The sequence below is a fragment of the Citrus clementina genome, unplaced genomic scaffold (assembly GCF_000493195.1).
Source record: "Citrus clementina cultivar Clemenules unplaced genomic scaffold, Citrus_clementina_v1.0 scaffold_5, whole genome shotgun sequence".
Lineage (NCBI taxonomy): Eukaryota > Viridiplantae > Streptophyta > Magnoliopsida > Sapindales > Rutaceae > Citrus > Citrus x clementina.
In genome coordinates, this window is record NW_006262201.1 from 29,351,385 (window position 1) to 29,367,913 (window position 16,529).

The 16,529-nt window shown below is 31.4% G+C and overlaps 1 protein-coding gene and 1 non-coding gene across 2 annotated transcripts; one reads left to right on the top strand and one right to left on the bottom strand.

The window, feature by feature from the left end:
- The first annotated feature begins 629 nt into the window (after nt 1–629).
- On the top strand, nt 630–2,835 carry LOC18041876. The gene is made up of 2 exons (XM_024184275.1): nt 630–721; nt 1,660–2,835. The coding sequence occupies exon 2, from the start codon at nt 1,662–1,664 to the stop codon at nt 2,451–2,453; it is 792 nt and encodes a 263-aa protein (XP_024040043.1). The 5' UTR covers nt 630–721; nt 1,660–1,661; the 3' UTR covers nt 2,454–2,835.
- Nucleotides 2,836–8,827: 5,992 nt separating this feature from the next.
- LOC112098600 lies at nt 8,828–8,931 on the bottom strand. The gene has a single exon (XR_002905711.1). It is a non-coding gene; the product is annotated as a small nucleolar RNA R71 (small nucleolar RNA).
- Between the last annotated feature and the right edge of the window lie 7,598 nt (nt 8,932–16,529).

Sequence of the window (16,529 nt, forward strand, 5' to 3'; positions counted from 1 at the left end):
AGAGAAGAGACAATTTAACATTTATTTATAAAAGAATCATAAAACAAAGTATTTTCAAAGAATTTTTTATGGGTTAAGTTCGATTGTAGTTCAACCTAACAACCAAGCAAGTTTATCCTCGAGTTAAAACTAATAATTTCGTATATCGAACTAATAGCAAAGTCAATAGTTAAATTAAAACCAGCCTATACACACACACAACTGATTAGTTATTTCAAATTTTGAAACTTAAAACTTGATGAGGTGAAAATTATTAATTAAAATTGTTTACGGTTTGTCTTTGTTTTTTATATAAGAAAATTTGATTAAAAAAAAAAAGATTAGCAAACTATTTTATATTTTTTAATTTATAGAGATGGTTAGTAAACTTAAGAGATATAGAGGAAAAATAAATAATAAATTATTTATAAATTAAATGAGATTATTTATTTTAATCGGAGGCTCAAATAATATTTTTAAATATCAATGGTTCTAATAGTGTTCACATTAGTAAAATGTAAAAATGACTTTAAATATCGGTACATATTAAATTTAGAGTCATATTTGTAATTTTTGTAAATTACGGGGATAACTTGATAATTATCTTCTCTAGGGAACTCTGGGTGAATGCTTGGCTTTACAAGATCACTCATTCCTGAGCCTGAAAACATTTCTCAGCCTTTTCTATTATCTTCTGCTTACAACTCCCGCCACCGCAGCCGCTATCTCAATTACCAAGAAGGTCAGTGCTAGGGTTTCCGCAGAAAAATTATTTATTTTTTCCCTGATGCAGTCATTTCAAATTATCGTGAAATTATAAAACAAAAATACCAGGGCTTGTATAAAAATGGTTCTTATTGTTTATTCGACCAAACAGCGATATGGTGACTGACACGAATGTGTTTTTATTGTCTGAGTCTTCTTTTTTATTATTATTAGATTTAGGTAGCATTTGGGCCTGAGAATGTGCCTTCTTTAGAAAGCACTTTTGACTAAAAGCTCTTGGTAGCGCTTCTTCGGGAAAGCAGTTTTACAGCTGCTTTGTCAACTGTTGTTTCAAATGCAAATTGAAACACATTCGTGTTAGTGATGTGCCCCGGCATGGTTCTGCTTCGATCTTCATTTTGCAAGGTTTTGTTCTGTTCTATAAAACAAATGAATTGGTCTCATCAGATGGTATGCATTTTAATTGAAAGGTGAAAAAAGTAAAGAAATTGAAACAATGTATGAGAATCTTTGAGTGTTTTTGTTATAAAACGTAGTTCTTGATCGCCTTCCATTGTGTCAATGCTTGTTCATTTATAGAAATTTTTTACCATGATTTGAAATTCCGAAGATGGATTCATAGTTTATATTGGAAGATTGAATGTTGAAACAGTCTAAATTTATCCACCAAGTCATTTACCGATTAGAAACTAAACATTCGGGTATTGACAACCCTGTCTAGAAATTTTGCAGAGCAAAAGTCTTCAACGAGTCTCAGCATTGACTATCGTAGGCCATGCAGCTTATTTTCATTTTCCTTGTTATCTTTAATTTGGGTGATTGAAATTTACGAGTCAAATGTATATAAAAATTGTCAATTTTATTAAAATGTTCTGTCAATTTCTTAATCTTGAATTTGAGTGACTGAATTTTTTAATTGATATGTCTATAATAATTTTTTTTTTAATTTTACAGATATGAGTTCATCTACTGATAGTGATGATGATTTAATTGATTTGATTGCATTACCGATAATTATGTATCAATATCTCAACTATATGGTCGAGGAATCATGTAGTACTGATGACGACACATCTTACGGCAGCACTGTTGTTTCTGCACCACAGAAAAAGAGACAAAAAGTTTCAAAAGGAGTCGGAGTTGCTCAAAATTCTTCCCGTAGAGCTGTTGTTTCTACCCAAGTAAAAAAGACAGAACTTCTTTCTCAAGGAGTTGGAGTTGGTGATGCTGCGTCACGTAATATTGCTGTTTCTACACGAGGAAAAAAGAAAGAAAGCACTTCTTCCCCTAATGATGTTGTTGCCACACAAGAGCTAAAGAGAGAATTTGTTTTAAAAGGAGTTGGGGTTCACAATTCTTCTCGCAATGCTGTTGTTTCTACACAAGAAAAATTGAAAGATGTTTCTGAAGGAGTTGGAATTGCTGACACTTCTTCACATAATGCTGTTGTTTCTGCACAAGGGAAAAAAAGACTACAAGTTTCAGAAGAAGCTGAACTTAAAGTATCTCAACAATTAGATGTTCTTTTAGATGCTGTAGCAAAGAAGAGTTTTAAGGGGATAGATAAGCCGGGTTGTAGCATTGGGGAAGTGATGCAAATGGTAGAGGGGATGCCCGAAATTGTTGAGAATGATGAGCTATTCATGAAAGCTGCTGATATCTTAACTGAAAGGCAGAACAGAGAGATGTTTGTTGCACTAAGGGAGAAAAACAGGCAAATTATGTGGCTTAAGCATAAGAAAGTCTGATGCCACAGCTCTGTCAATTGTTGACTTGGTTATAGGATCAGTGTGTTCCGTTACGTCAGATTTATTTCTAGTCTACAAATGGTGTCAGGTGTTTTTGGGTTCCTATCCCGTACATCAAGTATGTGAATAGATGGTTATCCTTTTGGTATATTACTTGAGGTCTATAATCTCATTTCAAACTCTATTATGCTCATGCCATTATGTAAGTGCAGGTTTCCTAGTATAGCTCTTGCATATATTGATGGAATTTTAGTTAGAAATTTCTTCTCGATCACCTTGTTACCTGGTAATGACACTATTAGGTTACATAATCAATTAATCATCTTAGTCATTGATCTCTTTAAACCTTAATCGTCGGCTTCTGCTTCCGATGCTAATGCAAGTTCCCATCTGGGTTAATATTATTCTGTTTCTGAAGGTATGGAACTCCTTTGAGTTTTGCTTCTGTTTCACATTTTATATCAATGGCAGCGGCCTTAGCTCGTTTGTAGGGAGTTATTGCATGATCCTCAGGTGGTTAACTTGTCAGTGATAATTAATCTAAGTGATTGACATACAGTAATCTGGGGGGAAAAATAATAATAGAAGAATGAACAAAACTCTGCCGACAGGTTTTGGCTATTGATAAGTAGAGCAGGTATGAAATGACAAACCATTTACTGAAGGCTGTATGCATGCAATAGTGACAAGTTTAGGGAGTTTCACCAACTTAAATGCAATTACTGATCTTGATTATGAAAGTAATGAAAATGATTACGTATTTTAATATAATATTTGTCTATTTTGGCTACGAGTCTTCACAATTTTGTTTCCAGATACACTTTAAGATGTTACACTTTATTATGTGCTATTTCAAGTCTTGAGGGATTAGGACATTATAAACTAAATTTTACCCTGATATCATTTGTAACGACCAACTCGCATACAATAAAAGAAATGAGGCACTCAATCATTGGATAAAATCGTCTTTTTGATCTACATCGTCAATAAATTTTACTCTCGAATATTAATTGGGATCAGGCTACGGTGCAACAGTGGCACCGTGCCACAGTTGCACCTAAGGGGAATCATCAGCTCTCATATAATATATGGAAATCAATCTACAAGGTAACTGTACTATAGAGCACAGAGCATCTTCTTGGAAGATGCAAAAATCATGAAAACCATGAGGCCAGCAATGCTCTCCTTACATTAATTATCTATCTTGTCTATTTCCCTGGAAGCATCTTCAGTCAGAGTCCAGCATCTTCAGTCAGAGTCCAACAATCCTGCACCACAACAATCACCTACCAAACTCACTTATCACTTATTATTTTATAACTCACAGCCACTTATCTCTAGACACAAGCTTTCAAGTACAGAAGCTACCACTCTGCTTATCCTGCGAAAGCTTAAGAGCTTCTCATTCTCACTCTCTGAAGGCCTTGCTGCTGTCAACGTTTGACCTCTCACTCCCCGCAAGTTTATGACAACCAGAATTCTCTGAGTTAGTAAGCCATCTCTTCAACTTTTATTGAAGTTCTTTTAGTTGCTTATTTTAAGTAAAGAAGACCGCTTCTCTACTTTTACCGTCCAATTTTCATCATGTGGGATATTTATGCCTTTCCAAAATTTAATGTAGCAGGTGACAAAGATCAACAAATATAGTACTGCAAACAATCCTGAATCAGATTCCGGGGAGATTCACAGCAAGAGGAAGTAGAAAATGGAAATGATAATTTTGAAACCTGCTGTAATTTCTTTGCTTTCAGTTCTTGTGTTATACATTTCATGGTCTTGGAGGGTAAACTCTCACGAAAGCTTTCACCAATGCCTTCTGGACAATTCTCCGCCCTCCCACCCAATTTTTCAAGCAATACATACTCCTCAAAACTCTTCATATTCATCTGTACTGCAATCATACATCCGAAATCTCCGCTTCAACACATCCTCAACTCCAAAGCCTGTGCTTATTGTGGCTGCAATGCATGAATCCCATGTCCAAGCTGCCATAAAGAATAACTGAAAGAATAACTTAAATGTTTAATCATGCTGATGCTTTTATTTTTCTTCCAGGAGATCTTATAACACTAGAGGCACTTATCACACTAGCATCTTGCGCCCATCTGCACATTCACCAGAAACCCATCGATTTGTTAAATGTCAATAATTTTTATGATGGCTTTATCGCATTTCTTAACCATGCAATAAAAAACTATTTCATTCCTTCTAATGCGAAAAAACTTTTTATTTGTGCTCACACTGCTAATGAGCTACTTGATCTGTTACAAGCTTATAAACCGGAGCCAAACCCCTGGACCCTTCTGTTGGAACGCCCAAATAATGATGGTAACAGTAGCCGCAGTAAGAAGTACAAATTAGATTTAACTCTCCGCTTGTAAATATTTTCTTCTGTGTTGCACCACCCAGGTGATTTCTTCTAAACTCTACTTCTTTCCTTTACAACATTGAGGACAATGTTTCGTTCTAGTTGGGGGGGGGAATAGTTGACAATTGTGGAATCTTGGTTAAGTTTTTACTGATTTTTTGTTGTAGAAACTAACTGTTGCTAACTTTTTGTGTTGAAGATGGCTGAATATGGAGTGTAGTGACTCTAGAAACGCATCTTCATCGTTTGAAAAAAAAAACAAAAAAAAAATTGTTTTCTTCCTCTTTTTAATTTCTCCTTTATAAATATGTATTTTTAAATTTTTGAGTCGAAGATGGCTGAATATGGAGTGTAGTGCCTCTAGAAACGCGTCTTCTTACAAAAAAAAATCATTTTCGTTTTCTATCATTTTAAGTGTAACTTTTCTAATTAGTTTTTCTGCATCATTTTCACATTTCTGCATGCATATTTTCCTTTCATGTTTAGAATAAGTTGGGGGGTAGGATGTTGTTTAAAAAAAAAAAAATTATGTGATTTGTTTTAACATTAGATGACATGATTAATTTTAAATTTTAGTATTTGTATTATCTTTGGTCTTAAGTGATGTTACGCTATGTTTACTACTTTACATGTTGATGTCGGAGACAAATATGAGTTGCTTGAAGGAATGAACATGTCATAAATAAGTGCCAAGTGAGTTTTTGAGCCTATCATTTTTCTTGGAGAGTAACCCTTTTGCCCATTCTTTATACAGCTTAGCAGTTTATTATTGTATACACGATCTCTAGATTTCTTTTGAGTTAACCCTTAAAAAAAAAATTGTAAAATTAAAAAAAAAAGAAGAAAAAACATTGTGTGTTGCTACATTTGGAGGCTCATCTAATTAGTAGATATGGAAGGTTATTTAGAGCTCTAAAAGACGATGGAAAGGCCATTTTTGATCCGTTTGAGCCTTTCTAGCTATCCCTTTTGTGAAATATCCATAGTTAACCATTTTGAGCCTTTTTTAAAAAAAAAAAGCCTTTTATTTGTTAAACTTATCATCTTGACCCACTCCGATTTGGAGTATTACCCGATATCTTATAAGTTCCATCACCTATTTATGTTTGAGAAAAATGTAAATAATTATTTTGTTCAGTGACGTTGTGCCAAGCAAAAGCAAAAAAAAAAAAATTGTTTTAAAACAAAAATAAAATAAAATAACAATAATAGGTGAAATTCACCTTCCAACTTCCAAAAAAAAAAATTCATCTGTATTTTTCTCAAACATACACTTTGTTTTTCTTATTTACCTTCTTTGTTAACCATGTCCCTAGCCTACGTTACGTCCTAATAAAAGTCCTTGATTTTAGGGAACTATAGTCTGAAGTAGAAGCTAATTATATGGGCTAAAAAGATGTAGTGATGCATAATAAAAAACAAGATAAATAAAGTGGGTTGACTAGCATTTTTGTTTGACTTGAGATCATATTATTTCTAAGTTGAGTGCACATTTCTTTCATCTTGGTGAGAGCATGTGATATCACTTCTTTATTATTTTCTCTCTCAAGTACCATTCATTGGAGTGACTATTTTTATTGGGTTTAATTTCTTTGTGAGAGTGTCACTACTTCCAGTGAGATTTTGGAGTTTGACATGTCATTCTTGAAAGTAGCTATGACAAAGTCTACTGGGCTGATTCATGTGGATGGTTGATGTGGGTGTGATGTTGCTTTAGACTGGAGATAATACTTATACTTTTATTTGATTGCTATCATTAGTCTGATTGAATAAACAAGAGTGTTTAAAAAAAAAATTGTGTTTGAATTTTATTTTCGCTTTATTTGCTAGGGACTAGCAATAAGCTGGTTGGGGGGTGTGTTGAGTGTTAGAAAATGTATATTTATAAAGGAGAAAATCGTTATTTTACATTTCAAGTCTTACTAACAACCCTTACTTTTATGTATTTAAGGTTCTTGTAATTTAATTATGTGTGTTTTATTTTAATTAAGTATTTTGTGTATTTTAGGGGCATCATAGTCATTTCACAATAAACGAGAGATCAAATGGTAAAACGGACATCACTTTTGAACTCAGGACGGTCGAAAACCTTAGGAGGAGCATAAAAGGGAAATGGCACTGTTCACATGTACGGTACTATTCACGGCACGGTACTGTCTACGTTACTGTTCACGACACTGTTCACATAGATAGATCGATGATGTGGCATTGACTGATGAGGTGTCACGATCCTATTGGACTAAAATTCTTATGTACTGTTGATGGTGACGTGGCAGCATATCAGTGGACCAAAAATCTCGCGTACGGTACATGCATCACACAGGATTATTTTCAACCAAACCGCGTCACTGTTCAACCAGGGTCAAACTGTGTTACTGTTCATCCACGTGGTCAAACCGCGTGCTGTTGACTGATGACGTGGCGCAATCCTGAGCGTCCAAACTGTTTTTAATCCGATGGCCATGATTTACTCCATGTATCTATAAAAAGGGGGCCTCCCCCCCTAATTTGATATCTCTGAATCCATTTTTGGGATCCATTTTCTATAATTCCTTCTCCATCTTGTATTTTCTATGTATTTTAATAAATTCTCATTTTGCCCCTAGTTCAATTATGAGTGGCTACTTTTCTTTCAAGTTTGTATTGAAGGTGAAGTCTCAACATGTGTCATGGGCTTTATTTGGTAAATTTATTTTCTCTTCCCCTCTAGTTTTTGTGGATGTTTTGACTTCTCGTCGATAAATAATAATAATCTTGTCTAGATACCATCTTGGTTATACCGGCTCTCTAGTACAAGGTTATTATTATTTGGCACGATAAGCCCTTAGCACCATATTGATTAGAGTGTGGTTCATGAGGTGTGGATTCCCCCCTCATGATTTAATTGGTATTAATAAGGAATATTTAGCCCATGGTGCATGTTGATACGGATCCGGATACCCAAGTGCTTCATTTCAATAGATCTATCTTCAATTTATTCTCGCCATTTTAATTTAAGTTTTAGAATATTCCAAATCAATTTCACCATAAATTCAACCACCCATTTACAAAATTAATTCTACACACAATTAAAATCCACATCCTCGTGGGATCGACACTCGTCACCATTAGTCTATTCTACAATAGATTCGTGCACTTGCGAGTTCAATAAAATTTATACAACAAGTTTTTGGCGCCGTTGCCGTGGAGGTAAGTAATTTTAATTCATAGAATTAATTTTTGTGAATAATTTCTTTTATTTGTTTTCTTGTATTTTTTTATAAAAAGAAAAAAAAAAAGTGAATCCGCATTTAGAGGTTAGTATTTCTTTTCTTTTTCTCTTCTTTAAATTTATGTAATTTAATTTTCAAGTTATTTTTTTTTCTTTGTACTTTTTGTTTATCTTACTAATTCTTTTTAGTTAATTTATTTCACATATTTTTTTTGTGTATTTTTATAGTAAGGTTGTAATAGCGCAATAAGGTTAGTATCGTAATTTCTCCTTCCTCTTTATTTTATTTGTTTTGTTCCCATTTATTTTTGTGTTTCTTGCATGTATGGTCGTAGGTCATTATTACCTAATCTTGAACTTATAGACCTTGAACTAGAAAAAACACTTCGCACACACAAACAATTTAAAAATAAAATGGATTTGCAACCACATGAGACCCCATTTAAGGACTATTTCAGTCCCTTAGCTAATTTGAGCACATCATGCATAAGATACCCAAATGTAGCTGCTAGGAGTTTGGAGTTAAAACCTAATGTGCTAAATTGTCTCCCAACATTCTATGGCTTAGAAAATGAGGACCCATATAATCATCTTGAATGATTTTCATGTTATTTGTCAAACTTTTAAATACAAGAATTTTTCGGACAATGATGTTAAACTCAGATTATTCTCATTTTCTTTAAAAGATAGAGCTCGTTCATGGCTTAATACATTGCCTGCTAATAGCATTGCATCATGGGAACAAATGGTAACAAAATTTTTGAATAAATATTTCCCAGTGCATAAACCAATGCTATTCGCAGGGAAATTTCAGAGTTTACACAGAGAGAAGACGAGCAATTTTTCGAAACATGGGAGCGATTCAATGGGCTACTCTTGAAGTGTCCACATCATGGGTACAAAAAATGGCACCAATGCCAATACTTTTTGGAGGGATTATTGCCGAATGTGCAAGAATGACTAATGGCAACAAGTGGAGGAGAGCTAATGTCAAAAAGTGCAACAGAAATTTGGGAATTCTTCCAACGACAAGCGGATAATTCCCAACAACGGAGTCGATCACTTAGGAATACTAGAAGAATTAAGGGAGTAAATGAGGTTCACATTGGCGAGTCAAGTTCAGAAATTAAAGAAGTCAAAGCAATAATTGAAGGCCTCTCTCGACAAATAGCATCGTTATCGACTGCTAAATCAACAGAGCCACATAACCATGACTCATACTCAGATCAAGCCAATGTCATAGGTGTAATGAGAAAACCATCGAATTACAACCCATACTCCAACACATATAACCCTGGATGGAGAGACCACCCCAATTTTTCATGGTCTCAAGGATTCCAACAGAATGGACCGGCAGCTCCAACAACACCAATTCCACAAAATCCTCAAGCCTCTCAGCCCCCATTTAGACCATTCAATCAAAACCAGAACTACTCTCAACCCAGACCATGGGAGGATTTATTCCAGAATCTCAAGAATCTTACTCACTCCACGATTGAGCAACAGAACCGCACCATTGATGGACTACGAAATGAGTTGAGAGCAGGCTTCAACTCACAAGCTCAATCAGTTTCAAGCCTCGAGAAGATGGTGGGACAACTTGCTTCTTCAGTTCAGACCTTGGCAATGACTGTTGAGAAAGGCAAGTTTCCAAGTCAACCAGTGCCTAATCCTAAAGGAGTACATGAAGCAAGTATCAGTTCACCACAGCAGCATGGAGAGGTCAAAGCAGTCATGACCGTGCGAAAAGGAAAAGAAGTCGACAATAAAGTGGAGATGCCGGTGACAAAAGAAAATCAAATTGTACCTGTGAATGTTGAGGACTCACCATCGAAAGAGAAAAAAGAAACCAACCCACGAGAATATGTTCCCAAAGCTCCATTTCCTCAGAGGTTAGCTAAAGGAAAGAAGGGAAAATCCACAGGTGAAATTCTTGAAATCTTCAAACAGGTAAGTGTTAACATCCCTTTGCTCGATGATATAAAATAAGTTCCATCTTATGCCAAGTTTCTTAAAGACCTTTGTACTAAAAAGAGAAACATTCATGTTCAAAAGAATGCATTTTTAACAGAAAATATTAGTTCTATACTCCAACATAAAATTCCTCTAAAATGCAAATATGCAGGTTCCCCCACTATCTCATTTAGCATAGGGAACCACACAATTGAGAATGCTTTGTTGGATTTAGGAGCTAGTGTAAATCTGTTGTCTTACTCAGTATTTTTGAAACTTGGACTTGGAGAATTACACCCAACTCCAATGGTGTTACAGCTTGCAGATCGGTCCACGAAAATACCTCGTGGTATTGTGGAGGACGTGCTTATCCAGGTAGACAAGTTTTATTTTCTTGTTGATTTCATTGTAATTGACACTCAACCAATACAGGATTCAAGGAAGTACATCCCCATTATTCTAGGCCGACCTTTCTTGGCAACTGCGGATGCTCACATTCAATGCAGGACTGGAAATATGCAGTTGTCCTTCGACAACATGACTATAGAGTTGAACATCTTCAACATTGCCAAACAACCTCATAATGCAGATGATGAAATTTCAAGATTAATTTCATACAATCTTCAAGATTGATTTCATACAATATTCTTATATATTAATATGAGATGGCTCTGATACCAATTGTTGGAGAAAAATCAGTTTTTAAAATTTTATAAAAACTTTTAGGATTGCTCTCATACAATATATAAGAATTTGTAATCTAGAAATTGTACCTTGAAAATCCGATTTGGCTTTTTCTGTTGAATTGATTTAGGCTTCCAGATCACAATCAGTCACCACCACTCTTGTTAGATCACGATCCGCCACTAAATAATCTTCCAGGCTATGACTCAAGTTTGATTTGCACTTGACGTGTGGGCGCCTTTATCACCACTAAAAGCAACTAGTACGAGAAAATTTGTCTCTCAACAATAGAGAGAAAATTTTTTTTCTCTGATCTGTATAAAGTGGTTGCTCTCTTTCTTTTGGGAGAAAATAAGTCCTTTTATATCACTATCTAGTGGAAACCCTAACCTCCATTTTTTATATTATTTAATGCTATTAAATCAAGTTTGATTTAAATTAAAAATAATAAACCAAAACTAACGTTAGTTCTTTCTTATCATAGGGGCCCACCTTATAAAATAACACAAGGCCCCTTAGACACAAGTACATTACATGGAGCCTCCCACTAAATAATATATTTAGACTTTTAACCCAAATCGCTAGTTATCTTGCTTATTAATCTAGTAGTAGCGCAGTCAATTAAATGAGCTAACCCGGGGATCATTTGGGAACATAAAATAGTGGCTATAATAATTAGGCATGTAATTAAACTAACCCAATTATTTAATTCCAAATCTACTCCACTAAAAGATTGGAACTGACCTCCATAATTGTATACTCGAATAATAATTCGTCCCAAGCCACATTGATTTCTTTACTGCTCAATCCTTTGTACCACATCGTTAATTAAATCGATATCTCAATTGTCCAATCAATTTAATTACATCTTATTCCTTGATACTTACTGGTTTTCTCTAATGATCATTTTCAACATACTAAATATGTTGACACACTCTGGCCAGAGAATTCTATGATCAAGTACCGAAAACCCATCAAGAGATGTGTTGTACAAATTCTATAGTGTTAATTTATAACTCCAATACTAATAATTGCTCCCACCAAGATACCGGGTAATCTTGACCACAATTGTGTGTTGTGCCCATTGGTAACTCAAATAAAATAACAATTATAATCATAAAATCATAACTAACTCAAGATTAAGATTATAGTAAAATCAATGCCTATGAGATTTAATAAGTTTGACAATCATTGCAAGGTTAATTACATCTCATATGTGATCCAACTCAATGTAGTCAAACTACATCAGTAAATTCATATATGATTAAGACATATCATTCAATGAATTTACTACAGTCTAAACATAAATAGAGCGTCCAACTCTATATATCAACTGTGAACTAAATTTATTTAATCATAAGATAACTTGTATTTATGTCTTCTGTGAATCTATATGATGATCACATAAATACATATAGTATGATTAAACGGACCTTATTCAATATATATTTATGCAATTGAAAATATCCCAAATATTTTATTAATCAAAAAATAAATTAATATGCTTTAAAAGAGCATATAATCCCAACACCAACTCCTAAATCGAAGGCTCCACAAGAGAACTTGCTATCGTTGTCGCTTTTGCTGCCGTAGTTTGTGATTCTTTTTATCCAAACTCTTGCGATTAAACAAGACCACACAAAATTTTCAAATATTGAAGTAAAGGATAACTTTTTTTATTGGGGTCATCTTAAAAATATTGCTGTAAATAGTAAATAAGAATTTTTACATTAATTGATAAAATGGACAACTTATTAGCTACGAGTTACAAAAGCCAATAACTCCCTGAGGAAGAGGGAAGTGAAGGAGAGTCTATTAATTTATAGGGAACTGCTAATTTGGAGGTGCTCTTAAGTTAGAGTCTCTTCTATAACCATTTGATCTAAAGTTGAAATGAGTGTTGGTTCTTTCAAATTTATATCTGGTGGCTGCAATGGATGCTTTAAGTTAGAGCATATCCAACATAGTTGGACCCTAATTTATAATTTTTTTGACTTTACATTTTTAGGATGGATTTTAATTCAAATATGTCGAGTTGGGTCTCTAAAGATATGTTAGGTTTTATTTATTATAAAAGCCTACAAGTTTAATTCACACTCAAAAGATAGCTCAAGAATTGAGTATTATCTCAAGGTTTATATTATAGCCCAGTAATTTTTTTCAGCCAATGGCCTAATGTTGGATAATTTCATCAAAACTTCATGTCGTATGCAAATCGTTCTTTTCACATAGTCCTTGTCTGATGAAAAGGTAGTGTGAGCCTACTTTTATATGATTTTGACTTTGATACTATACAAAAGCTTATGGTCCTATCTTATACTCAAACTAAGGGTAAAAGCTCATTTAATCCCTACATTTTAATATTAGTGTCTGTTTCGTCCCTGTATTTTTAAAAATGCCTCGAAACATCCCTGCCGTTAAAGTATTGATACATCTACCGTTATTTTTTATTTCTTTTAGCTTACTTTTACAATATTGCCCTTTTATAATAATTTTTTTGTTTGAACATTAATAAAAAGAAAATAATTAAATTACCAATTTCACCCTAGAAAATAAAAAAATTATATTAATTTTTTTACAAGCACCATTTTCACATTTGGTAGTTTGCATACAATTTTTGACAATTAAAAATTAATATATTTTTTTTAATTTTTAGGGTTAAATTGGTAATTTAATTATTTTCTTTTTATTAATGTCCAAACAAAAAAATTATTATAAAAGGGTAATATTATAAAAGTAAGCCAAAAGAAATAAAAAATAACAATTTAATTTTTGACAATTAAAAATTAATATATATTTTTTATTTCTTAGGGTTAAATTGGTAATTTAATTATTTTCTTTTTATTAATGTCCAAACAAAGAAATTATTATAAAAGGGTAATATTGTAAAAGTAAGACAAAAGAAATAAAAAGTAACGGTAGGGGTATTAATACTTTAACGGCAGGGATGTTTCGAGGCATTTTTGAAAATATAGGGACTAAATGGATACTAATCTTAAAATACAGGGACTAAATAGGCTTTTACCCCTCAAACTAATTCAAGGGTTGAGGTTGAATAATCCAATAAATGTTTTGAGCCAATGTGTAATTAAATCCTTAAAATTTATCAATATTTATACTTTACTCTTTTCATAACAATATCTTGAAAAAGGTTGGATAAAAGTACATTTATCCAATAAATGTACTTTTAGTTTATGAATTTTTTTTTTTAATTAAAAGTGATAGACAAATAAGACAATATTTATACTTACAAATTTGGAATACAAACTCAACTAACATAACATATAACACATTATATTCTCTCACACTCGCTCCACAAAATAGAATAATAAATATTTTGAGGTTGAATAATCCAATAATCCAATAAATATTTTGAGCCAATGTGTAATTAAATCCTTAAAATTTATCAATATTTATACTTTACTCTTTTCATAACAATATCTTGAAAAAGAAAAAAGAAAAACATGTCTTGGAATAACCAAATTACACATTTCATTTTTGTCAGTTTTGTCGATATATCGGGTGGAAAGTAAATGCAACACTCAAGCATTTTTTGAATTTGGATGGTTGAGCAAACTTTTTCAGCCTAAAGGATATATACTTCAGGTTTGCACGCGGCTTGATTTGTTTGTTGGAATTTTATTGGACCTTGATCCGTTACATGATAATGTAAGGGGTCTGCCTACCGTGCAACAGTTACACGGTACCACTGAATTTTGTCTTTTTTCAACAATTACACTATACTACCCAATATTTATAAGAAAACTGAATAGATACTATAAGTTACAAATTTTTATATATAGGTCCTTTTCTTTGGATAAAATTATAAAATGACTTTTGAAAAAAAATTTAACTGTTATTATTATTATTTATTAATGTCATTATTATATTATTATTATTAAAATTTATTATTTTAATTGTTATGATTGCTTTAATTAGTTATCATTATTATTATTATTTATTGATTTTATTACCGTCACTATTTTTAAAATATATTAAATTTATTACTGAATTATTATTTTATTAATATTAATAAATTTATTAATCTTATTATTCTAATTATTATATTTATATTAATGTTGTTGTTGTCGTCGTCGTCATCATCATCATTAAACTTTATAAATTTTTTTTTTGTTTTGACTATTAAATAATACCATTGTCATTATTATTATTTTGCCTTAATTAAGCATTACATATATTTTAATTATTTTTTTTATTTTTTATTATAATAAATAAAAAATATAAAAATAAATTAAACTATAATAATATGTTATTATATCATATTATATTTATTTAAAAATAATTAATATGAAAATAATAATTTAATATAATTAATAATAAATTTAAATAATTTTAGTTTAATATTAGTACAAAATTAATTCAGTACAGGATAATACCAATTACCAAATGTTGTATAATTTTATTATAATTATTATAATATATTGCTAATGTAATATAATATAATATAATATAATACATGTGCATTACATAATAAAATATAATATAATATAATATAATATAATATAATATAGTGTGCCAAACGGACCTTTAACTTTTTGAGTGATGATAGTCTAGAGGGATGTAGAGAAAGTAAAAATAATCACGGTAGATCTTTTACAATTGTTGATTAGCTATCATCACAAAGTTTAGGCTAATACAATAAAAATTAACCAACTACCTTATATTTGAAAGAGCATTTGGAAATCAATAAATTTACTATTCAATTATTTTTAATCAAGAATAAATAATAAATTATCATTACAACAAGATTCACAAGCTCAAATATCTAAAAAAAATGATAATTCTCAAGAAATATGAAGCTCAAATGCTTTTGAAATATTCTTAAAAAAATAAACTAACTTCCTTTTATGTTATTCTTTATTTATCTTTCTATAACTTTGTTGGGCTATATATATATTGATATTTTATAGGTAAATTAACATATTGTATGTATAAATAAACTAACATGTCAACTAATGCTAAAAACAAAAATGTAATAAAAGAGTAAAGTTTTGTAATATTAAAATAATAAAATTTTACAATCTAAGACTTTTTACATGTTTCTTATTTTGAAATTTCACCTTTTTATTTTATAATTTTCTAAAGTATCAAGGTTAATAACCTATATTCTTAAAACATATTCAATTTATTTATTTTACATTAAATATATATTATATAATAAAAAATATTATTTACATTTATCAAATTTTCATGTGTTTAAAAATTTTATGTGATATTATATTATTATATTTACACCATCAATTATTTTTATGATCAAATTAAGTCAATGGATCAAACTTTAAAAAATTTAAAACAACAGAAATTATGTAAGTGAATATTTAAAAACTTTTAACTTTTATGATTTTGTAATAAACAGTAGGGACTTAAGTATTAATAACCAATTGAACACATCCTGACCGTTGAACACTTTAACCATTGATCCATTGGCTGAGTTGAAAAAAGACAAAAAAATGGGATACCGTGCAACAGTTGCACGGTAGGCGGACCCTAATGTAAGTTATATCAGCTATAGAATTAAATAAAACAAGTCATAAGTGTAGTCTACTTGATATAACTTTGTACTTGTCTCGTGCAATTGACATAACTTACATCATTATCTAAGGGATTTCTTACTTTTTATTGATATTTTAAAATATTAATGTCTCACATTGGAGGAAAGTGAGTAATTTCTTTTTCGTTTAATTTGAAATTAGACATATATTATATTTAATTACAAATTAGAGTTAAATAAATTAAATTTAGCTGTGATTTTAATTATTTAAATTGAATTAAATTATAAGAAACATAGATGATTAATTCAAATTAAATTAGAAAAAGGATTGTAGAGTGTTTTTCTACA